At 53.2% G+C, this 22,914-nt stretch overlaps 2 protein-coding genes across 3 annotated transcripts in view; both read right to left on the bottom strand.

Annotated features, from left to right (window-relative positions):
• The window catches only part of THEMIS2 (thymocyte selection associated family member 2), a 31,061-nt gene extending 26,179 nt beyond the window's left edge, over positions 1-4,882 (bottom strand). For both annotated transcript variants that reach the window (XM_074976541.1, XM_074976542.1), the window contains exon 1: positions 4,251-4,882. In XM_074976541.1, coding sequence (XP_074832642.1) covers positions 4,251-4,344 — 94 coding nt within the window. In that variant the 5' untranslated portion in view covers positions 4,345-4,882. The remainder of the gene's footprint in view (positions 1-4,250) is intronic.
• A 15,883-nt stretch (positions 4,883-20,765) lies between these two features.
• The window catches only part of PPP1R8 (protein phosphatase 1 regulatory subunit 8), a 36,672-nt gene continuing 34,523 nt past the window's right edge, over positions 20,766-22,914 (bottom strand). Inside the window, exon 8 of the mRNA XM_074976171.1 lies at positions 20,766-22,495. Within this exon, the coding sequence (XP_074832272.1) occupies positions 22,142-22,495 (354 nt within the window). The 3' untranslated portion in view covers positions 20,766-22,141. The remainder of the gene's footprint in view (positions 22,496-22,914) is intronic.

Below are 22,914 nucleotides of genomic sequence, written 5' to 3'. Positions count from 1 at the left end.
TTCCCTCACCATGACTGGCGCCTCCTCTGGCAGTTCTGGGGATTAGCTCTGCCAGGCATTGCCCCTCCATCACCCCCACTTCAGGAACTCCAGACTCCCCTACCAGGTTTCCTCTTGCTGGAGTATCTTCAAAGGCTGCTGCCAGCTTTGCCCAAATGCCTATCCCTCATGTGTCACTCCAGCAGAGGCATCATCCATTCTGTGAGCTCCCCAGGTTTTTGTGCCACAGGTTGAACCTCTGTAGTCCAGAAACATCCATAATGCGGCAGGATTTTTGTTGGCCGCATGACCACTTATCCTGGGTGCGGCCATGTTTCCTGTGGTCCCACAGTTTGCTTCCAGCCACGAGTCCTGGCTCTCAGTGCTCTGTGCTGTTATTTAGCTGTAATTTACCCCAATGTCTTCTAAGAGCCCAGTAGCTGTGGAAGTGTTGGTAACGCTGCTGGACAGTACCAACCTCCTCTGGTCTGGCAAATTCTCTCGTCGGGCACTAATCAGGTCCCGAGGTTGGTGTACTAGTGAGGTTTGACCTGTAGTTGCATTGCTTCCATCCTTGCAAGCTCAGGCTGGAGTTTATCACAGAGTGCAATTAGCACCTTCCTGGAGGGAGCATAAGTGAAGTGACCTGCTTGTTTGTCTGGAGTTTATGTTCACCCTGCAGGCAACTCAGTAATTGAAACCGACCATGATCGTCCAGCTTCCCTTTGAACTTGGCGCGAGGGCTCCCATTGTATTGGGCCTAATACTGGTGTCGCCGCTTATGGCTCTCCGGTGAAGGGAAGCCTGTCGATGGTGCGCTGCTGGCATCAGCCATAAATGCATCTCCCACCCCTGGAGCACTCCTGCAATAACCTCTCTTGCTCTACTTTCCGCCTCTCCTAATCTAGTTCAGACAGAATATTGACCTGAGTACCTGTGTCCAGTTGATGTGGAACAACTCTTCCATTCACCGTCCCAAGCAGTACTCAGCCCCGTGCACCAGTTTTCCTTGCTCCCAACACATCCATGGAAACAGTGGTGCTGACAGCTGCCATGGGCCTGGGGGCAAGTGGGATGGGGGCCCAGCTCCCTGCCTGGGAAGGGGCCAGGCAAGGGAAGAAGGGTGGGGCTTTGAGCACTCAGCCCTGCCCCTCCCACTGCACAAGGAACGGCAGCATTTCAAGGGGCCCAGAGTTCTGGCTGCGGCCACTGCTGCTGTTACCGTGGGCCCCTTTGAAATGCTGGATGCAGGGGCAACTGCCCTCTTCGCCCCCACCCCGCTGGTGGGCCTGTATGTAAAACTCCTCAACCAAATCATCTGCAGCTGCTCGCTCCTGACTTTGCTGCAGTTCAGCTCTGAAGCATTCTGCATAATGATTCCCCCCATCCTAACAGAACTCCCGTAAGCAAAGCACCGTTCACTGTCCCATCCGCTGTGCCATACGACTGTCTCTACCCAGTCTGGCCCTAGCACTCGGGTCCACCTCTGGCTCTGTTCTTTGGAATTTCACCTTTCAGGTGAACTTGGCTCTTTGGCTTCTTTCCACTGCCCTGCTAACAGGAGAGCTTCTTCTAAAGTCAGGGCTCCGTCACGGAACACATGATCTTCAATGCCACGGATGAGTCTTGTCTCGGACCAGAGACTCCATCAGTTCACCGAAGTCACAGGTTTCGCTGAGTACCATAGAATCATAGAACACAAGAACTGGAAGGGACCTTGAGAGGTCTCCTTACTCCTGGCTGTCACCATGACGTGGCTTCCCTTTCTCATGCATGTGACCGTCACAAGTCACAGTCCTTTCAGCATGCAACATTCCTCCCAGTCGGCTGTACCTTCCTTAGCTTCATGCTTTTACCTTCCTCATTGCTACCGATATGCAATGCTTCATCTTCAGCAACACGCAGAAAGGTTGACGGGTTCTTCGCTGTCCCAGGGCTGCCGCTGCTACAGACTGGCTGGAGGTTGTGACACAAACACATCCACATGTAGCTTTCTTCTCTTCTTAGGCCCATTGGTGACGGCTGTGCTCTTCAGTTCTGATCACAAGCCTTGTTCTTTATGTGCTCCTCCACGTGCTCCCCTGTCCCTATCTCCAGTGCCAAGTGTAACCCAAGAGGAGCTGAGACCACTGACCAGAGAGAGGGAAGTCTGCTCTCCAGCCCTAGCTGAGCTCCAGCTGGCTTTTAACTCATGTGGTAGAGCACGTGGTTTTAGCCCCCAAGGTCGCAGATTCAACCCTTCCTGCCATTGCCTAGGGTCTGTCAGCCTTACACAAGCATAAGCATTAACCTCACAGCGACTCAAGTCTCCCTCCCATCCAGCTCTCCTGCACCCTGTGCTGCACTTAGGCTGCCTCATGTCAGTGAAGGAAAAAGAAATTGAAAACCCTGGAACCCATCAGTAGTGAACCATTCTGCACAGCTCCCCTTCGTTCTCCGTCCTGTGCTTCAAGCACTTCCTACACTCATAAAACTGCCCTGGGGAGGACGGCTCTGGTGAGTCACAAACCCTGAGTGTGCAGTGCACGGGGACCAGGCCACTGGCGAGCTGCAGCCGCCAGAACTCTGTTCTTTTACCATCCTGCAGCAGTGTCTACTGGGTACAGGTTGAAACTCTGTGGCCTGGCAACATCTGTGGGCATATCAGACCAGAGAGTGGCTGGACTAGAGAGCCCCAGCTTGGCTCTGCCCCTTCTCCCAGCATCCCTGCTGCCAGCAGCCATGCCGGCGTGTACGTGGGCCCCTGCTGCCCAGCCCCGGCGCACCTGGGGCTCTCCTGGCTGCCCTGGCTCGGTTCACGTGCCGGGACTCTCTTGGCTGTGCACAGGGTAGGGGAACAGTGCGTCCGCTAAGATTTTCCACCCTTGGATGGGTGGAATTTTGGGTGGGTAACACACTCCTGCGCGGCACCAACGCTGAGGCAGTGCATGCGTGTGCGACACCAGTGCAAACAACACCCTAGCTATAACTATACATTGCAGCCAGTCCCCAGGTGTGGGAGAAGATAGATTAAAATAAGGGAACATTCACAAGTGACGCTTAGGATGGTTATTTGACATGAAATCGACTGAAAAGAAAACAAACGCTGCTCTCGGAGCACCTGTGTCATCATCCTTTCTAATGCCTTGGGTAGCGAACACGCCACAATGCACATTATCCACACGTAGCCCAGGTGTCGGATGATAAACAAATCTACAAGCCAATTAGAAATACTCCAAAAATGATGGAATGGGGACTCAGGGCCATGGGCTGGGGATGTGGGGGTGCAGGAATCAGGTTTGGGGTGCATGAGGGGCTCAGGGCAGGGCACTGGAGTGGGGGTTCGGGTACAGTGCATGGGGGAGACAGGATGACTCCGGGGTCGGGTTATCTCACCGGGCCGCTGGTTTAGACCAGCACGGTGGTTTGACGGAGGCGTTTACGGCGTAGGCCGAAGGGCCCAGCGTTGGAGGCTAAAGCCGGGCGCTCAGATTGTGCATCTCACTAGCAAGGAGGGTTTTGGGAAGGGGATTTTAGAGCTTCAGCCACAGACTACCGAGACGTTTAAGGCGCACCGTAGCCTCGGTCCCTGGGACAGACACATGGGGATTGTGGACGCGTTCTGGGCTGGCAGGTGCCTCCGAGGTCCCAGCCTGGGCCCGGGTTGGGCCGGTTACCAGCTGGCTCCCTCCCTGGCTGGGGACGGGGCTGTGCGTAGCGCTAGGACTCAGCGGAGGCGCTGCCCCATTGCGTCCTACACCAGCCGCCGGGGGTGTTCGCCTTCGCCCCCGCCCCCGCCCCTGGGAGCACCCGGCCGGGCACAGACTAGTCCCCCTGGAGCTGCCAACAGCAGCGCCTGCCGCAGCCCGGCTCGGGTCCCCCCCGCCCACAGCGCAACCGAGGCAGTGCGGGAGGCGAGACGGGGCTGGGTGGGGCGGGGAGGTGCAGGGCGCACCCGGGCCTCCCCCGCCGGGCTCCGCGCAGGCCGAGGGGCCGCGAAACCCCCGGGGCCGCCGCGACCTCCCAGCGATTTCCGCCGCGCGGCTGCAGCGCGGTCCCGCTCCCGGCCCCGCTCCCCCGGCGGGCTCCGTCCCCAGCCCCGGGCGGCGCCGCTGCTCCACGCGCTTGGGAGCCAGCGGCGCCTCCTGCGGGCCGGGCCGGCGGCTCTCCAGCCCCCGCGGGGTCCCCTCGCGGCCGTGCGCAGCGCTCGGGGTTGGGGTTGGGGTTGGGGCCGGGGCCGGGGCCGGGGCCGGCCCGGCGCACAGGCCGCCTGGACCCCCGGCGCAGCTCACCTTGGAAGTAGACCCCGGAGCAGACCCGCAGCACCCGGGGCAGGGCGGCGGGGTCCAGGGAGCAGATATAGTCCTGCAGCGCGAGCGGCTCCATGGCTGCGCCCGGCCGGCCCCGGCGCGCTGCCCGCTCGCTTCTGCTGCCGCCGGACGAGACGAGACAGGGCGGGGCGGGACTCCGGCCCCAGCGCTGCCCGGACCCCACCGCGCCTCTTCAGGCGCCTGCCCCGAGCCCCCCAAAGGCGTTTTCAGCCGCAGCCGCCGCCGCCGCCCAGCTCCAGCGAGCGAGACCCGGCTCCACCCCGGCCGGCACACGCGCCCTTCCACCCCCGCTGCGCAGCCGAGCAGCTGCTGTGGTGTGAGGCCCCTTTCCTGGGCGGAGGGGCAGCTGCTCCCCCCGCCACAGGAGCAGCAGAGGTAGTGCCGGGGGCTCCCTCTTCCCGAGAAGGGCTGGCAGCGGTCCGGAGCCAGTTCTGGGAGCGGAGGTGCCTCTGTCTGGCCGCTGCCCCGTTTCCCTCTGGCTGCGCGCACAGCCCCAGGGCCCCAAGGGCTTCGCTGCTTGCAGTGAGGCTGAGCGGGAGCACTGTGGGTAACAGCATCTCTCCTGGGCCAAGCCCTTTGCAACCAGGCCTGGCCCGGGGCTCAGACACACTCGGCCTCCCCCGAGCAGTGACATGCTTGTGGTGAGACCCTGTGACGTGGCAGTGCTTCCTTGTGCTGGGCCCATGCTGGCCTGCTGGCTGGGGCACCGCTGGAGCTCGCCGCCTCGGCTTCCTCCAGCTTGGCACTGCCTTGGCCTCCCCCGAGTCGGCACCGCCTTGGTTTCTGCTCTGTGCTGCGTGGCCAGAACTGCCTGGGGCCAGAGGGTGCATCCCCGTGCTCAGCCTGCAGCCTGGTGTCCCCTCTGCACTGGGGCTGCAGGTACTGGGGAAGCCTCCTGGACACCTGCAGCCCCCAGAGAAAAAAGGCCTGTGCCAGCGGAGCCAGTCCCTCCCCTGGCCAAGCCTGCAGCGGCTGGGCTCGGGGACAAGCAGCCAGAGCATGAGCCTGCAGGAGAGCCACCTCCTTCCAGGCCACCTCCATGGCAGGACCCCTCTGCACGGAGCACTTCACATGGGCCAGGCCTGTCTGTGCACCAGCCCTGAGGGCTTCCTACTTCCTACCTCAGATGCTCTGGCCTGGAGGGGCCGGGGCGGCAGGCCCAGTTCCCACTGCAGCGTGTGTATGTGTGACTTACAGCATGGCCGCTACAAGTCCAGCGGGGCTCCATCAGGAGCCGGGGCAGGAGTGGCCCGTGTAGGTGCTGGCCAGGCCCAGCGCTAGCAGAGCCGGCCGAGGCACTGCACAGGTACTATGCTGGGGAGCAGGGGAAGCCCAGGAAAAGTGCCAGCCCTACGAGGAGAGCGCTCAGGGCACCTGCTTCTCGCATGTGAGAACCCACAAATTCCAGGCCCTGGGGCCTGCAGAGTCTGGCATGCTGGGCGAGGCTAGCTCACAAGGGCCTTCCGGGAGGCTGGGTCACACAGCAATGCCGCTCGTTATGTCTGGCCGAGAGGGGCCTGCAGGTGCTGCGGAGACTCTGCTCTGGGGCTGTGAGGAGCTCCCAGGTGACAACCAGAGCTGACTCCAAGCCTGGAGGGGCCTAGCAGCAGCCCTCGTCTCATCTCCTAGCCAGTGGGGGTAGCAGAGGGGTGTCACCCACTGACTGGGTGCTGCATGGCCCTGCCCCATCCCCCACCTTGGCCGGCCCCTCCTGGTTCTCATTGTGGCACCTCACGCTGCAGCCCTGGCCCAGGCCTGGCCCTGGTGGTCAAACAGCCAGCACCACTGGGGCTGCTACCAGTAACCTGTAACCCTTCTGCTAGGCGTAGCCAGCAGCCCCAGGGCTGGTTCAACAGCTGTAAGTTCTGTTCCATGGATGCAGCGCAGAAGGGCTCCCGTCCCCACCCAGGCACCTGGGAAATTCACATGTGGTCCCAGTGGGCTTGGAGAGGCAAAGCTGCCCATGAAAACCAAACTGTTACTACAAGGAGCTCTGGCTTATTTATACCTGGCCCTGCAGATTTCCAAGACCAGCATCTGATGAAGTGAGTCTGTGCTCACGAAAGCTCATGCTCAAAACTTTTCTGTTAGTCTATAAGATGCCACAGGACCCTTCATTGCTGTTACAAGGAGGGAAGTAACTTGGCATTACTTTGGGACAGCAGCACAAATAGGCCAAGCTGCAATTAAAATAATGAGGCTCCACATGAAACCCGTTTAGCGCTATTCCTTGCCCAGTGGGCAGAACATGTCCACCCAGTCCAGGGAGCACCTCTGAGGTGGCTTTGCAGCCACCGCACCAGAATGCCTGTCCCCACACTTCCTACTTCGTCAGGGTGCAGACATTGGCGCCTCTGGCTGAGCAGGGTTCTTTCAGCTCAGAGCGGTGCCCCTCCTTCAGGACAGCCTCTCTGTGCTCCCCCAGTCAGTGCAGCGCTGGGAACTGTCCTACTTGACCCCTGTGTTCAGTACCAGCATGAGTTGTGAGCCAACCCCAGCTACGTTGTTCTGCTCCTGCTGCTGCAGAACCCCCAGCAAATCTAAACAAAGCAGGAGCAAAGTGTCACTATAGCACCAGAACCAACTCTCTCCTGCTCCTAGCTAGCTCACGCTCCCTTGGCCAGCCTCTGTGAGCAAAGATGAATCCAGCCCAACGTGCAGGACATGCTGCTCTGCACCACTGGCTGCAGGGCTGACAGCTGTGGAAGGCCCCGGCTCAGGGTGAGAGGGGACCTGGCTCCCTATCTCTGGAAGGTGCGTGGCTGACAGCGCAGGGCATGGAGCCAAGGTCAGAAGGGATGGGGCTTAAGAGCCTGGCCCCCCAGAGCCATGCGTGGAGCAACGGCCCAGCACTGCTGCAGAGTTTCACAGGGGCCCAGACTGCAAAATGCTGGGCCCCAGAGAAACGGCCCCTTTTGTCCCCCTGCCCCCCAGCAGTGGGCCTGTGCCAGGGGAACCATTTGCAGAGAATCTTGGCTCCCTCACCTGTTGCAGAGTGCCCAGTGCTCCTCTCAGCCGATGCCTGCGTATGCCGCCAGTGGGGCAGCATCTGGATTCGAGGGCTGCTGGGGGAGCGTGGGAGGGCACAACTCAAAGAAATACTGCGGCATCCGGGGCCAAATGTGCCTTAGCCGCCCAGTATAGAAAGGGTGTGGGTGCATTGGAGAGGGTCCTGCAGAGGGCAATGAAAAGCAGTAGGGGGCTGGGCACATAGCCTGTGAGGAGCAGCTGAGGGATCTTTGCTTATTCAGGGACAGAGAGAGCGAGAGAGACGTGTTAGTTAGTCTGTATGCTATCAAAACAAACCAGCAGTCATGTAGCACTTAAAGACTAACAAAATAATGTATTAGGTGATGAGCTTTCTTGGGACAGACCCACTTTTTCAGATCACAGCCTTAGCAGAACAGCTGCAATACATAAAGCACAGGAGTCCAAAAACTGTTACCTAGGTTGACAGATGAGCAGGAGGAGAGTGCGGGGTGTGGGGTGGGGAAGTTGAGCATTAGGTCAAACATCAAAGCATTTAACTTTCTCACCCTTCACCCCGCTCTTCCAGCTGATTTGCCAATCTTAATAACAATTATTTGGATTTGTCAACCTTGATAATTTTTGGACCTCTGTGCTTTATATATTGAGTCTGTTCTGGTAGGGCTGTAGCTCTGAAGAAGTGGGTCTGTCCCACAAAAGCTCATCACCTAATAAATTATTTTGTTAGTCCTTAAAGTGCTACGTAGCTTGGTTTTTCCTGGCTTATTTAGTTTGCAGGAAAGGAGAGGGGCAATTTGATAGCAGCCTTCCCCTTCCTGAAGGAGAGCGGGGGGGGGGGGGGGGACTTAAAAGAGGATGGCAAGAGACTGTTCTCAGTGGTGACAGATGGCAGAACAAGGAGCAATGGTCTGAAGTTGCAGAGGGGAGGTGAAGGTTGGATATTAGGAAAAACTATTTCACCTGGAGGGAGGTGAAGCACTGGGACGTGTTACCTCGAGAGTTGGTGGATTCTCCATCCCTCAAGGTTTTTAAGTCATGGCTGGACAAGGTCCTGGCTGGGATGACTTAGTGGGGGTTGATCCTGCCTGAAGCAGGGGGCTGGACTAGATGACCTCCTGAGGTCCCTTCCAGCCCTAGGATTCTATGAGTCTATGAAATGTGAAACCTTCAGTGCTGGGCCTTCACTGCCGTGCTGGTCTCTGGGCTGCTCAGCACCCTGAGGTGACTCATAGCTGATGAGGAAGGAAGCACAGATGGTCTCTTTTGGGACGTTGCTTAGCGCCAGTGGCTGGGGAAGATGCTGCAGTAATGGGTGAGCGAGACGAGTGCACAGGGCAGCTCCCAACACTGGGGGGGATGGGAGGCAGTGTGGCAGGGCTCAGGCCAGCACAAACACTGCACCCAGGCTGCCCTGCTCTTTCCCAGCTACCTGCAGCTACTGCTGACCCACCGGCGCGGGGCTGTGTCACATCACAGCACATCAGAGCACAGCACATCATCAGGGTCAGGCAGCCTGGTGGGTGTGAAATGATGTTTGATGTGTGTCTGACCTGGGCAGGACCAGTACTGTGGGCCCAGAGCCCCAGCGGAATCCAGCCGAGTCAGGCCCCTGAATTCCTGCCGCTCAGTGCCTGGCTGCTGGAGGAGCCTGAGTCTGTGATGAGCACTGAGCCATGGCGCGGAGCCACCATGGACTGGTGGTGTTCAGCCTCCAGCTACAGCAGCCTGGTTCCTCAGCTCCAGCTTCCAGGCCTGCAGGTTCCTGGAGAGCTGGTCCTGGGCCCAGCCACGCCGGCTCTGTCACATGACTGCATTTTTATATTGGGCCTGGAAGCCATTTTAATGCCCAGTGTGGCTGTGGCCCCAAATATTGTGCTGGGGGAGGGGCATGTGAGGTGTCCACAGAAAGCTGCTGATGCCCTGAATTTGTGTTTGCTACTTATGTGACTGTATCGTGTATGTAGGTAAAGTTATATGTAGGAGGTGTGACACCCCCCCGCCCCTGATGAATGAACTATATACAAAGGCTCAGCCGGTTGAATCCACGTCCCAGAGGCCTGGGACTTGTCAATGGGAGGCAGCCCACTGCTCAGGTGACCTGGGCTGAGACAAAGGAACAGGCCCAGTTCAGAAAATGGAGGCTGTCTCCTGGGACTCAGCCAATGGCAGTTTGCCACAACAGCCCACCTGAGTCGGGCGGGATGGGCGGGCCCTCAAGGGACCATGGGAAGCAAAAAGGATTTGGTCCCTAGACAAAAACTAGAGAAAGGGTGGTGCAGGCGTAGCAGGGTCCATCTTGGCTCTTTTGTTCTCCACGGGTGCATGCCCAGCATGTGGACCCCAGCGCCTGGCTCTACAAAGCTCCAGAAACTGAAACTGTGTAACCTGAAATGAACTTCCAGAGACTTTCAAGAATCAGCAAAAAACATCGCTGGCTGCAGCAGTAGTTACAACTGATGCATGTAAAGTGTTGCTTTAGCAATTCTTCTCTCCAGCCGTGTTCTTTCTTTTGTATAAATAAAACTCTAGATATTTAGCGCTGAAGGACCAGTGAGCATGGTGATTTGGGAACATCCAAGTATATATTGACCGGAGGCTGTGGCTGGGCCCTTTGGGGTCTGGAAGAATCTGTGTGGTGTTCTGTGTGTGGTTTAATAATCGCTCACCTTAGTTTGGGGTTGTTGGTCTGGGCTGGTAGAGCAGCTCAGAAGTCTGTGGGTTTGCTTGTGTGGCTTCTGGCTGGCCAGGGGGCTGGCAGAAGTGCTGTGGTGGTTGGTTGCGTTTGCCTTAGTGAGAAGGAAATCCCACCCTGGGCTGTAAGTGCCCCGGATTTGAAGCAAATGTACCTGGATTGATTTCTCTAGCTGTGCCCAGAAATGCCATCCTGTTACAGTGACCACAGCCCTGAGGGGAGAGGCAGGTGACAGAGCCTTGCACCAGTCTGTGAATTAGTTGCTGGAGTGACAGGTACTGATGAACCCAAGTAGTCCAAGCAGTCAGAGTCAAAGTCCCTTCTCCCTTTGATCTTCCCTCTTGGCCTGGGATGGCCCCACGGAGCTTCCCCAGCCACCAGGTAAAGCCCAGCAGGCTCCAGCGCTGCTTGGGCTACTCAAAGCAGAATTGGCTGCTGTCCCCTCACTCAAAAGGCAGCAGGGAACCGTGCCCCACTCGCAGGTGCTCACTGCGAGCTGTACAGCCAATCCCTGTAGAGGCCCACAGCAGCCCATGGCCACACAGTCAGGACCTGCTCCCTCCCCTTCCAGCCAGGCCAGGCAATACTGAGCAGCTGTGAGCTGGGCTACGCTCTGGCCAGCTCCCTGCCCTGGGCCCCATCTCTCTCCCTCTCTGCAGCTCTGTGCAAGCCCAGGGCTGTAACAATGCCAGGCCCTCCCAGAGCCAGCCAGTCAGGGTCTCCATAGGGGGTGAGTTATAGGGGCTCCAGGTGCTCAGGCACTGAGATATTCCAACCTGGAGGGCTTGGCTCCAGCAATGGGAACTGAAGCACAGACTGAGTGTGCCTGATGGTTTTAGGAGCAGCACAGCCTTTGCGGCAGGGGTGTGTGTATGAACAGGCAGGGTGAGAAAGAAAACCACAGGCTTGTCATGAAAGTGAACTGAGGATTATTAGATTATCCCAGGGGTCTGCAACCTGTGTGCGTGCAATTCTTCAAGGGCTTCTTTGTGACTCCCAATGCTATGATTGAAAAGTAAAGAAAAACTCCTCCTGATTAGTTTCAATAAAGATTGAATGTTTAAAAGCCCAGCGATGACCAACTCATGTCTAAATAGCAAATGATTTGTGATCTCTACCCATTGGACAACCCCCGGCATCCTCCAGAGAGAGAGAGAGAGAAGGTTCAGGAGAGGAAGTCAGTGGTACCAATGCACCAGGAAAGTGCCAGGAAATAGAATGTACAACAAGTTTGCGAACATCCTGTGGTAAATGTGTATTGCATTACAAGTCATTGATATGGCGCTGCTCTTAAAGTAGGGATGACAAAAAGTATGGCTTGACGTTATTGATTGAGGTCCGTCTCACAGTCACATGCACTGCGGCACTTGAGTTACTGAGGTTTTTTTTCCAGCTTGGCTAAATGTCTCTTCATGCTCTTTTGGTTGCCGACTCCTGAGCTATCCCAATGCATTGCCAGATCCCCTCCGGTCAAAAGCTAAGAAACCAAAGGGAGCTAACAGGGCAGTCTTGGGAATGGCATTTACAGGCAGAGTTTGAGGGCATCGCAGAGCCTCAGTGGAATGAGGGCAATCCATGCGACAGTCATACCAGGGCATAAAATACATCAGAAGGGCAGAACAGGGTCTGCTGGTGCAGGGAGTGGCCCTATGTGTGAAGAAAGAAAACAGAAGCAAAACTCTGAAATTAATCACATCATATCATAGAATCGCTGTGGACAGTACGTCTGTGCTACACTATTAAGAACACAGCAGTAGGGCTATATTACTGACCACCTGCCTAGAAGAGTGATAGCATCTGTGAAATGCTAAAGGAGACTAGAGAGAGAGATTATAAAAATAAAACCTCAGCAACAATGGGGGGATTTCAGCTCTCCCCATGTGGACTGGGCTGTACTCAGTGACCTCAGTACGAGATGAAGAGAGAAAATTTCTCGACACCTCAAGTGTCCGCTTCTTGGAGCAGCTGATTGTGGAACCCCCAAAGAAGAGGCAGTTCTTGATTTAGTCCTAAGTGGCAAACAGTGTCTGGTCCAGGAGATGAACAGAGCTGGCCCACTTGGAAATAGTTAATTGGTTAAATTTAACAGCCTTGTGGTGGGAAAAAACGCCTCAGCAGCCCAACACTGGGCCGTTTAATTTCAGGAAGGGGAACTACACAAACTGAGGAGGTTAAATGGAAACTAAAAGTTACAGTGTCAAAAATTAAATCCCTGGAAGCTGCATGGAAACTTTCCAAAGAACCATAAGTGGGGCTCAACTTAAATGTATACCAAACTAAAAAGAAAACAGTAAAGAGAACCAAAAAAGTGCTGCTGTTGCTTAATAGCTAAGCAAAGGAAGCCATGAAAGACAAAACAGCATCGTTTGAAGTGGAAGTTAAATCCTAGTGAGGAAAACAGAAAGGAGCGTAATCTCTGTCAAGTGAAGTGCAAACACAATGAGGATGTCTGAAAAACAATGTGGAGAACAGCAACGAAGGGTCCTGTGGCACCTTATAGACTAACAGAAAAGTTTAGAGCATGAGCTTTCGTGAGTTAACTCACTTCTTCAGATGGAGAACAGTTAGCCAAACACTCAAAAAGTAACAGCAATGTATTTCAAGCACAGCGGAAGCAGAAAGCTGCCAAACCAACTCCTCCAGAGCCACCAGCAGATGGGGTGGGGAAGTCTGGATGGGGAAAGGACATAGGCTCTAGGCAGGGCCACAATTTCTGCAAACCTGCTGCCCCTGGGGAAGTCAACCTCAAGGGTGGACCTGGGAGCCAAAAAGCCAGGACAACTCCATCTCAGGAAATGAAATATGAGCACTCCCAACCCCCACCCAGGGAACTGAGCGGATGTTGCCATGTGGTTTGTCACCCTCAATATCACTCACCAGTTTTATCATTGCTCTTGAAGTAGGACTTGTGCTTTGCCCTGTTCTCCTGGCTGGGCTCGGGGCCGGCCTGTCAGGGCAGGAAGTGCAGTTTCCTGCTGAGGGGACTGATTCAGAGGAGCTAGTAACAGAATGAGGTGCCAGGCCCTTGAAAACAGGGTGTTTGTTTTCCTGAATATTAGCAGCAAGATGATTTCAGGCCACAGATGAGATTTGTTTCATAAAGACACTAAGTTCATTTTGCAGCAAAAAGGGTTCTGTTTCCGTTGGCAGTATGAGCTGTTTTCTAACAATGGGGAACAGAAACAGGCCCCTGTGATGCAGGCGACACAAGTTTGAGTGTAAATCCCAAAGATGGAATAACCAATTTAAAGAGCTGTGGGATAATCCAGAGGCGTGAAGCTGATCACAAGGCTCGTTCAAAGCTTTGGAATAATGACGCATTAGGAGTTTGCCAAACCGGGTTAGGGCACTCTGAGTCTCCAGCTGTTCGCCTGGCGCTGTGGGAATTACTTTAAGAATAACCATTCTGACAAACTTAACTTTCTTATTCGCAAATTATCCACAACAGACTGTGATTTTCTACATTTGTTGGTCGTTTGTCATTGGTGAGGAAACCGTGTGACCAGAGGCTGCAAAACCATCATCCAAGTCACACATTTTTTGCCTTCTCTTGATGGTCACTCAGTAATGAGCAGGATGGCTTCCTGGGAGTCCGCCGATGGGTGACCAGTCTAATTCTGGAGCCAGAGGTTTCACTGCAGAAGGGCAGGTGTTGGTAGCTGTTGGAGGGGAGCGGGGCAGTTTTTGCTGTTCTTTTCTCCTTCACTGCCTCTCCTAGTCCTCGCTGTGGCAGGACCTCTCAAATTGCACCAACCCCTCACGAATTACCACATTCCACTCGGGACAGTCCTGGGCAAGGCACACAGTTTTGTGCACCTTGACTGGCTGACAAGCTTTGTAACTGAAAGACTAACAAACCTGTGCGTAACTCGAGGGCCTTGGGGAAGGATTGCTGCTTCGCACGTTTGAACTGGCCCCAACCTGCCGTGTGAAATCGATTGGATGCTCACAAACCCGCTTGTGCCACGTTCACCCAATGCTCTGGCAGACAGTGGGTGCAACATGCCAGCAAGGGTATTTGAGGGTTATAGAATCATAGAATCATAGAGGAGTAGGACTGGAAGGGACCTCGAGAGGCCATTGAGTCCAGCCCCCTGCCCTCATGGCAGGACCAAGCACTTTCTAGACCATCCCTGAAAGCCATCTATCTAACCTGTTCTTAAATATCTCCAGTGATGGAGATTCTACCACCTCCCTTGGCAATTCCTTCCAGTGTTTGATCAGCCTGACAGTTTGGAACTTTTTCCTAATGTCCAACCTGAATCTCCCCTGCTGCAGTTTAAGTCCATTGCCTCTTGTTCTGTCCTCAGAGGCAAGGAAGAACAAGTTCCCTCCCTCTGCCTTATGACACCCTTTTAGAAACCTAAAAAATGCTATCATGTCCCCCCTCAATCTTCTCTTTTCCAAACTAAACAAGCCCAATTCTTTCAGCCTTTCTTCATAGGTCATGTTCTCTAGACCTTTGATCATTCTCGTTGCTCTCCTCTGGACCCTCTCCAATTTCTCCACATCCTTCCTGAACTGCGGTGCCCAGAACTGGACACAATACTCCAGCTGAGGCCTAACCAGCGCAGAGTAGAGCGGGAGAATGACTTCTCCTGTCTTGTTCACAACACACCTGTTAATGCATCCTAGAATCATGTTTGCTTTTTTTGCAACAGCATCACACTGTTGACTCATATTTAGCTTGTGGTCCACTATAACCCCTAGATCCCTTTCTGCTGTACTCATTCCTAGGCAGTCCTTTCCCATTCTGCATGTGTGACACTGATTGTTCCTTCCTAAGTGGAGCACTTTGTTCTTATTAAACTTCATTCTGTTTACCGCAGCCCATTTCTCCAGTTTATCCAGATCCTTTTGAATTATGACCCTATCCTCCAAAGAAGTTGCAACCTCTCCCAGCTTGGTATCATCTGCAAACTTAATAAGTGTACTTTCTACGTCAATATCTAAATCGTTAATGAAGATATTGAACAGAACCGGTCCTAAAACAGACCCCTGTGTAACCCCACTAGTTGTACTTTTCCAGCAGGATTGAAAACCATTAATAACTACTCTCTGGGTACGGTTATCCAGCCAGGTGTTCACCCACCTTATAGTAGCCCCATCTAAGTTGTATTTGTGTAGTTTATTGATAAGTATATTATGTGAGACAGTGTCAAATGCTTTACTGAAGTCTAGGTATACCACATCCACTGCTTCCCCCTTATCCACAAGGCTCGTTATTCTATCAAAGAAAGCTATTAGATTGGTTTGACATGATCTGTTTTTAACAAAACCATGCTGGCTCCTCCCTATCACCTTACCACCTTCCAATTGCTTGCAGATGATTTCTTTAATGACCTGCTCCATTATCTTTCCTGGCACAGAAGTTAAGCTGACTGGTCTGTAGTTTCCTGGGTTATTCTTCTTCCTCTTTTTATAGATGGACACTATATTTGCCCTTTTCCAGTCTTCTGGAATCTCTCCTGTCTCCCATGATTTTCCAAAAATGATTGCTAAAGGCTCAGATACCTCTTCTATCAGCTCCTTGAGGATTCTAGGATGCATTTCATCAGGCCCTGGTGATTTGCAGACATCTAATTTTTCTAAGTAAATTTTAATTTGTTCTTTTCTTATTTCAACTTCTAAACCTACTCCTTTTTCACTACCATTCTCTATGTCAGGCATTCCTTCAGATTTTTCAGTGAAGACTGAAACAAAGAACTCATTAAACATCTCTGCCATTTCCAAATTCCCTGTTACTGTTTCTCCCTCGTCACTGACCAATGGCCCTACCCTCTCCTTGGTCTTCCTCTTGTTACCAATGTATTCGTAAAAAGCCTTCTTGTTTCCCTTTATGCTTGTAGCTAGTTTGAACTCATTTTGTGCCTTAGCCTTTCTAATCTTGCTCCTGCATGCTCGTGTTGTTTGCCTATATTCATCCTTTGTAATTTGTCCTAGTTTCCATTTCTTATATGATTCCTTTTTTAGTTTGAGATCATGCAAGATCTCCTGGTTAAGCCAAGGCAGTCTTGTGCCATGTTTTCTATCTTTCCTACGCAGCGGGATAGCTTGCTTTTGGGCCCTTAATAATGTCTCTTTGAAAAACTGCCAACTCTCCTCAGCCGTTTTTTCCCCTCAGTTTAGCTTCCCATGGGACCTTACCTACCAGCTGTCTGAGTTTACCAAAATCTGCCTTCCTGAAATCCATTATCTCTATTGCACTGTTTTCCCTTCTACCCTTCCTTAGAATTGTGAACTCTGATTTCATGATCACTTTCACCCAAGCATCCTTCCACTTTCAAATTCTCAATAATTTCCTCCCTATTTGTTAAAATTAAATCTAGAACAGCTTCCCCCCCGGTAGCTTTTTCAACCTTTTGGAATAAAAAGTTGTCTGCAGTGCAATCCAAGAATTTATTGGACAGTCTGTCCCCTGCTGTATTAGTTTCCCAACATATACCTGGATAGTTGAAGTCCCCCATCACCACCAAATTCTGGGCCCTGGATGATTTTGTTAGCTGTTTAAAGAAAGCCTCATCCACCTCTTCCACCTGGCTAGAGGGCCTGTAGTAGACGCCTAGTAGGACCTCATACTTGTTTTTCACTCCTCTGAGTCAAACCCAGACACTTTCATCCCGTCCATCTCCTACGTCCATCTCCACCTCTGTCCAAGTGTGCACATTTTTAATATACAAGGCAACATCACTTTTAAACTTCTCGGTGGTGCAGAGGTGAATTTTAATATGTCCCAATGGTGGAGCTGCTCTGACCCCTGGCTCCTTTGACTAGAGCAAACAGGTTGCAACTGGGCATGGCCCCAAAAGGTAAAAGTGACAGGCCCTCATTCGATGACCTTTCGCCCTTGCGGACCTTGGGCTGAGCCAGTGCTCATTTGATCTGCCTGGAGGACACCCCTGGACCCTGTCACTTGGAGCTCTGGCTGACATGGCCACTGGTGTACAGGCTGGGGAGCGGCTGGGAGCTGGTTCGCCCTGGCCCTTGCTCAGTGGGTCCCTCTGTCCGTCCAGACACACGCTTTCTGTTCCCTTGGGAGTGCTGCACATGCCTTGCTCCCCAAGGGCTGCCCAATACCCTCCTGCTTCTCCCTAACTGCTGCATACTGGGGCAGGGATCGCACGGGGCCTGTGAGGTCAGCAGGAGGGGGCGGCAAGTGTCTGCTTGGCTCTTACCCAGTAAAAGGGGCAAGTGGGTAGGTGGGTGCTTTGCCCTCCTGCTCTGGAAGAGCAGCAGCAGTTTCCTCTGCCCGGTTGCAAAGCACAGCTCTAGTCACTGGTTACTTCTTGTGCCAGGCGCTGGAGCAGTGTCGGTGCATATGGCCAAGGCCACCAGGTCACTGCCCGCTGCACAGAAGTTTTCTCCACTCCTGCCTCCCCTCAGTGCTGGGCAGGGAGACCTGCTGCTGAAGCTGGGGCACCGGCACCACACAGGGGTGCTGCTGGAGGGGGAGCTGGTCACCATCAGTTTCTTCTCTACTCTCAGTTGACCTTCCTATATTGTAGCAGCTGCTGACTCCCATGAGCTGGACACAGCTGAGCTGGCACCCCACCTGCCCTGGGAACAAGGCAGCACGTGGGGAATGCTGGGGGAGCCCCCTGGAGCGTTACTATCTCCACCACCATTTCTTTCCCCTCCACCTGTTTGCAAGGCTGGAGAAAGAGGCTGTAGGATGTACCCGGCGCCTGTCCTGGGGGGAGCGATTCTCAGCGGGGCCCGAAAGAGGAACCGACTCCCTGTGGCACAGAACAGAGCGAAGAGCTGCTGCAGCCACCAGCCACCGGAACTGCTACGTTTGCTGCACCGGCCAGCCTGCCTGTTCCTTAAAAGTCAGCATCCGTGGTGTGGCTGCTGTGCTGCAGCCTGCGGAAGGCAGAGCCCCAGCAGCAGGGTCAGAGTACACTCATTCCCATTGCACTTCCTTCTGGGCGAGGGCACGGGAACGGGAGGAACACGTCTCCACCTCCCCAGCCGCTGCCAGACTAGACAGTTCAACTCTGGTCAGGGCTGCAGGTGCACACCAGTGGGTGTCAGGGGTGAGACACTGAGTCAGGAGGGGCCCCTGGCAGGGGCCAAGCAGGATCCTGCCCAGCATGATAAGCAGTCCTGGAGCAGGTCTGCAGAGAAGAGATGGGGGCTGGAGCCAGGTGCCTTGGGAGCCTGCTGGATGTCAGGCAGGTGGTTGGGGGGACCGGGCAGTTCCACCGACAGGACCACGCTTGAGGTGCTCTCCTGTTCAGTCAGCCAGGCAACAGGGCCCTGAGAGCTTCTGCAGGGCTCAGTGAAGAAAGGGAGAGGCTGGCCCTGGAACGGCCCTGTGCCTACAGTCACCTCCATCGTGAAAGCTGGCTGGGATCCTGCTGGTCTCCCTCCCAGCCAGCCCTGCACAGAACTAGGCACAGTCTGATGCATTCAGCCAGGGTAGACGGCTAAAGGCTGCAGCCGCTTTGCCCTATACACCCCCACCTCTGTGAGAGTGTTGCCAAAGACCTTGGCTCAGCACTGCCCCTGCTGAACAAAACAGACTGCGGCGAGAATCCTGCCAGGGAGGAAGTCCCTGGCTGCCGGACTGCTCTTAGGGTGCCCGGCCCCTAGAGCTCCCCTTCCTTTGGCAGGCAGCTCAGACTTCCCTAGCCCCACTGCAGGTCAACTCCTCACTCCTTGGAGCTGGCTGCCCTGAAAAGCCTTCCTCCAGCCACCCTCGGCTGTGCAGTGCCTTCTCCTTCCCTGCAGCTGCAGGTGCAGGGGTGGGTACTGCTCAGCCTTTGGCACAGCCAGAGAAACAACAGCAAAAGGGAACCAAGGGCACGTTTCCAGGAGTGCAGCTTTGCCCCCAGGGCCTGTGCCTTGGTGTTACTGAACACAGTCCTGTTGCTTTAGCTGTACAGCTAGTCCTGCCGGCACTGCAGCTTCCACAGCCCTTGCCAAGAAGGGTTCTTTGGAGCAGTTCCTGGATAGACATGGTCTCAAACGCACCTATTGGACTGTGAGGCTTGGCTTTGAGCAGCAAAGGGCTTAGTGCACTGGGGGGCCCTTTGCCATTCAGATCCCATGTGGGGCAAAGTGGTCTGGCCCCTTATCAGGGTGGGTAGCCCATTACTCTTGCAATGAGTGCTCAGAGGCTGGGCCCAGACTGCTGCAGGAAGGCATGGCCCAGGCTTTGCAGAGCTGAGCCCCTTCCAGGACTATGAGAATTCATTTGGACAGAGCAGGATAATTACTGGGTGAAAACCCTCAGGGATTGACACCATTTTGTGCCATCTCCTGCAGGCCACAAGCCCAGGGCTGAGGAGACAGGGTGGGAACAGCAATCAGATTTAGTCTCCTCTGGGTGAAGCAGCAGTCAGACCTTGCCATGCTCAGGGCCTCTATTGACAAAGGCATTTTGCAGCAGAGACCTTCAAGACAGGGATGTAAATACGTTTTAAAAGAGTTAAATGATATAATTTGAATGTTTAACCAGTTAACTGTTGGCAGGGCAGCACAGAACCATCAGAGCTGTGGCCCTGCTGCCTCTGGGGGGCAGGAGTCCTGCCTGCCAAGCAGGGCCAGGGACTGTTCTTAGCTGGCCTGCTGGGTTTGGACACAGTCTGGTTAACTGGTTACCCAGTTAGCCTTTTACATCCCTACTTCAAAATGACCCACACAAAGCAAGCTCCCAACTGCAGCAGGGACCTGGCTTGGGAATGAATACACTAAGCTCTCCAAAGTGGCAAAACTTCCATTTAATTTACAATGTAGTAAAGGTTACAGATAAAAAGCTAAACAGAAAGTGTGAAAAGGCCTATTACACAAATATACAAACTTCTGTATAAAGCCCATAAGTTTCAGGCCACCCCCTCCTTCCTAGCCCATAAGAGTCACAGAGCTCTGAAATAACGAGAGCATGTACAAAACTAATGAGAAGAGCTTCAAAATATGCAAGTTCCCCCACCCCACAGAGATCTTGCAGAGTCACTTGTCAAAGTCTGTTCAGCTTTTACTTGCCCTGACTGGTCACGCCCTAGAGAGCTGCCTTCGTAACAGACTGGCAGGGAAGAGAATTCTACAGCTTGGGAAGAAGTAGACCTAAGTGGACTTTAGAGGGTTTGGAACAGGAACAACAAAAGGAGGAACACAAGCCGTTTAGCAAGTCACCCTAAACTCTGATGTGTTACAATCACACCATGGGCTAGCGACACCAGAAAGTGCTCCAGCAGCTAGTAGCTTGAGAGTCAGTTATGGGGGAGGGAGGTGGGAACCAGCCAGACCACAAGGGACTTGAAATCCTGGCTGGGGTAGTTACTAGCTTATTTTAATATCACAAACATGATAGAAATGGCGATTCTCCAGGAGCAGAAGTTACACTGATTTTGGAACATCTGTCCAACGCAGCTCCCAGGTATATGGACAGATCTGATAAAGTAAAGGACAGCCTAACGCTGATGGCTGTCAGGGTTTGGCAACGCTGGCTTGCCAGGTAACTACTTCCAAAGCACTACTGCCCCCCCAGGGATGTGGTTACATTTTAGTGCATGTATTCTGGAGAAATTCCCCAAAATAATATGGTAACTTATTACATTGTGGCCGTGTCTACATTTAGAAAAAACTTCGATATGGCCATGCTAATAGCCAAATCCAATACTAATGAGGCACTGAAATGAATATTCAGTGCCTCATTAGCATGCAGCTGGTTGTGACACTTCGAAAATGCTGCGTTTCACTCATGCGCAGCTCGTCTACAGGGGGGTCCTTTTCAAAAGGACCTTGCAAACATTGAAACCCCCTTATAGCTATTAGGAATAAGGGGATTTCGATGTTTGCAGGGCCCTTATGAACAGGACCCCCATGTAGATGAGCTGCGGGTGTCCGAAATGCGGCACTTTCAAAGTGCCACGGCTGGCAGCATGCTAATGAGGTGCTGAATATTCATTTCAGCACCTCATTAATATTCTTCGATTTGGCCATTAGTGTGGCTATTTCTAAGTTTTTCCTAAGTTTAGAAGTAGCCTGTGTGATAACAGTTCATCTAAAGGGTTCTGAATAAACCTAGGGCAATATAGCTCTGATTTCGCTACGTATTTCCTTACCCAAGTATTGAATGAACTTAAACTGTTTTAGAAACCACAGCCGAGGATTTGCAGGAACATTTCAGGCAAGTTCATCATTGTGCCTGTTCAAAACTCAAATCAGTGCACTCAAAACAGCTTTTGTTTAGATGAGACAGGACTTACATTCCACTGAGAAGCTACCCTGCCATTTGACTCATCTGCTGTTTGTCTTTGACTCCTGCCCTCTGCTGCTAGCAGGGAAAAGGACAAGGCAGAAAACTGCTCATAGCTTTATTCTTTGATCTTTAAAGATTATGTTGTTTGTATGAAACCAACTCATTGCAGCTCAGTGGCAGACCTATAACATCCTCGATGCTCACTGAACTCAGAAGTCTTAAGGGCATGTGTGTTTTCCTCTTTGACATTTAATTTCTGCTGAAAGGTTAAAGAGCATATTAAGAAAACCAAAGTGTTCTTATCTGTGTCCTTTCAAACACCTGGAATTTGACAGTAAAGAACTGGTGAGAAGGACTTCAAACTATTTCTTTGCAATTTGCCTTGTGTGTAGCTAAGTAGAAATTGACTAGTCAGTTCCACTTTTATTTCCTGTCCGTTTCACCTGCAGTCTCTGAAGAGCTACCCAGCTGTTGCAGTGTTTTCGCTTGCAAATACAACAAGGAAATGTTCACAGCCAAACTAAAAGCTTTCGTGTGACTCTAATGGTGTAACAAGAAGAGCAACCCATTCATATGACAGTTGGTAAATCTTTTAAAAGTTATACATAAAACCCCAGTTTCATACTGAATTTAGGCCTGCCCCGGCACACTGACTCTTGAGGTAGTGAATACTGCCCTGAGCAGTCCAGCTGGAGCAAGGTTACTCATAGTTGTAGAGTCAGGCCGTAAATTTGGGGCCTGACTTACTTGACAGTGTCCCTTTAAGTTATGGTGAGTGGCCTTTGGGTTTGAAAGGAGGCTGGATATGTTTTTACAGACAAAAATGTTCTGAAGACAGATCTTTGAGGGACATTTCACTCCTTCAGTCTTGTATTACGTGTGGTTTGGACACAAACTGTAAAAAGACAACAGTGCCTGGAAGCAGTTTCTCGAGTTCGTCACTCCCACCACCCAAGCCAGCGCAGCTCAGATAAGTAGAGAAGGGGTGGGTTTCTTGCCTGGCCAGGCCTCCTTTGCATATTTCTTCTTCTTTGGCTCGTTCACAGCTTCAGGATTAAAGACTGCAGGGTTGGGTGCAGGGTTCATGCTAACCGTTGATGGCACAACAGGAGTCAAGTCCACCTCTGGGGCAAGATTGGGGTAGGGCATTGGCAGGCCTCCAATGAGCGCTGTCCCATGAATGCCATGTGATTGAGAACCTGCTTCGCTGTGAGTGGGAGGCAGGCCACCATACAACCCTCCACTGTAAGGGAAGTTCTGAATTCGCCGGGTCACAGACTCATCCATGCTCAGCGAGCCTGGGTTTTCCATCCGTTTTTTCTGCAAGTGGAGGGAAGACAGAGCTATTTATTGCAGTGGATCTCAAACTCCACCCCCCACAGGCCACTGGTAAATTCCTGAGGGTCTCAGTGGACCACTTAATGATCTTTTTAAGTGTCTCTCCCCAGCCAGAGAGCTGAGGCAGGGAAGGAGAGCCCCCTCCTCCCCTGCAGCCAGGGCCCTGAAGCTGTCAAGTTGCCTCTTTCCCTGGCCACCACAGCCCTGAACGTCCCAAACTCCCGCCACGGTCCCCTCCCGCCAAGCCACACCTACGTGGCTGCACTGAAAGGTGTGGTGCCCACGTGCATACCTTAGAGAGCTTTGTGCAGACCACCTGAATGAAGCACACTGATGGCATGTGGGCCAGCCTGGGCACCTCTGACTTAGTGAATGGCTCCGAGTACCGAGGCCACCACAAC

Source organism: Carettochelys insculpta, chromosome 24 (genome assembly GCF_033958435.1).
Source record: "Carettochelys insculpta isolate YL-2023 chromosome 24, ASM3395843v1, whole genome shotgun sequence".
NCBI classification, from domain to species: domain Eukaryota; kingdom Metazoa; phylum Chordata; order Testudines; family Carettochelyidae; genus Carettochelys; species Carettochelys insculpta.
The sequence above is the reverse complement of the archived record's forward strand: the minus strand, read 5'-3'. Positions and strand labels throughout refer to the sequence as shown.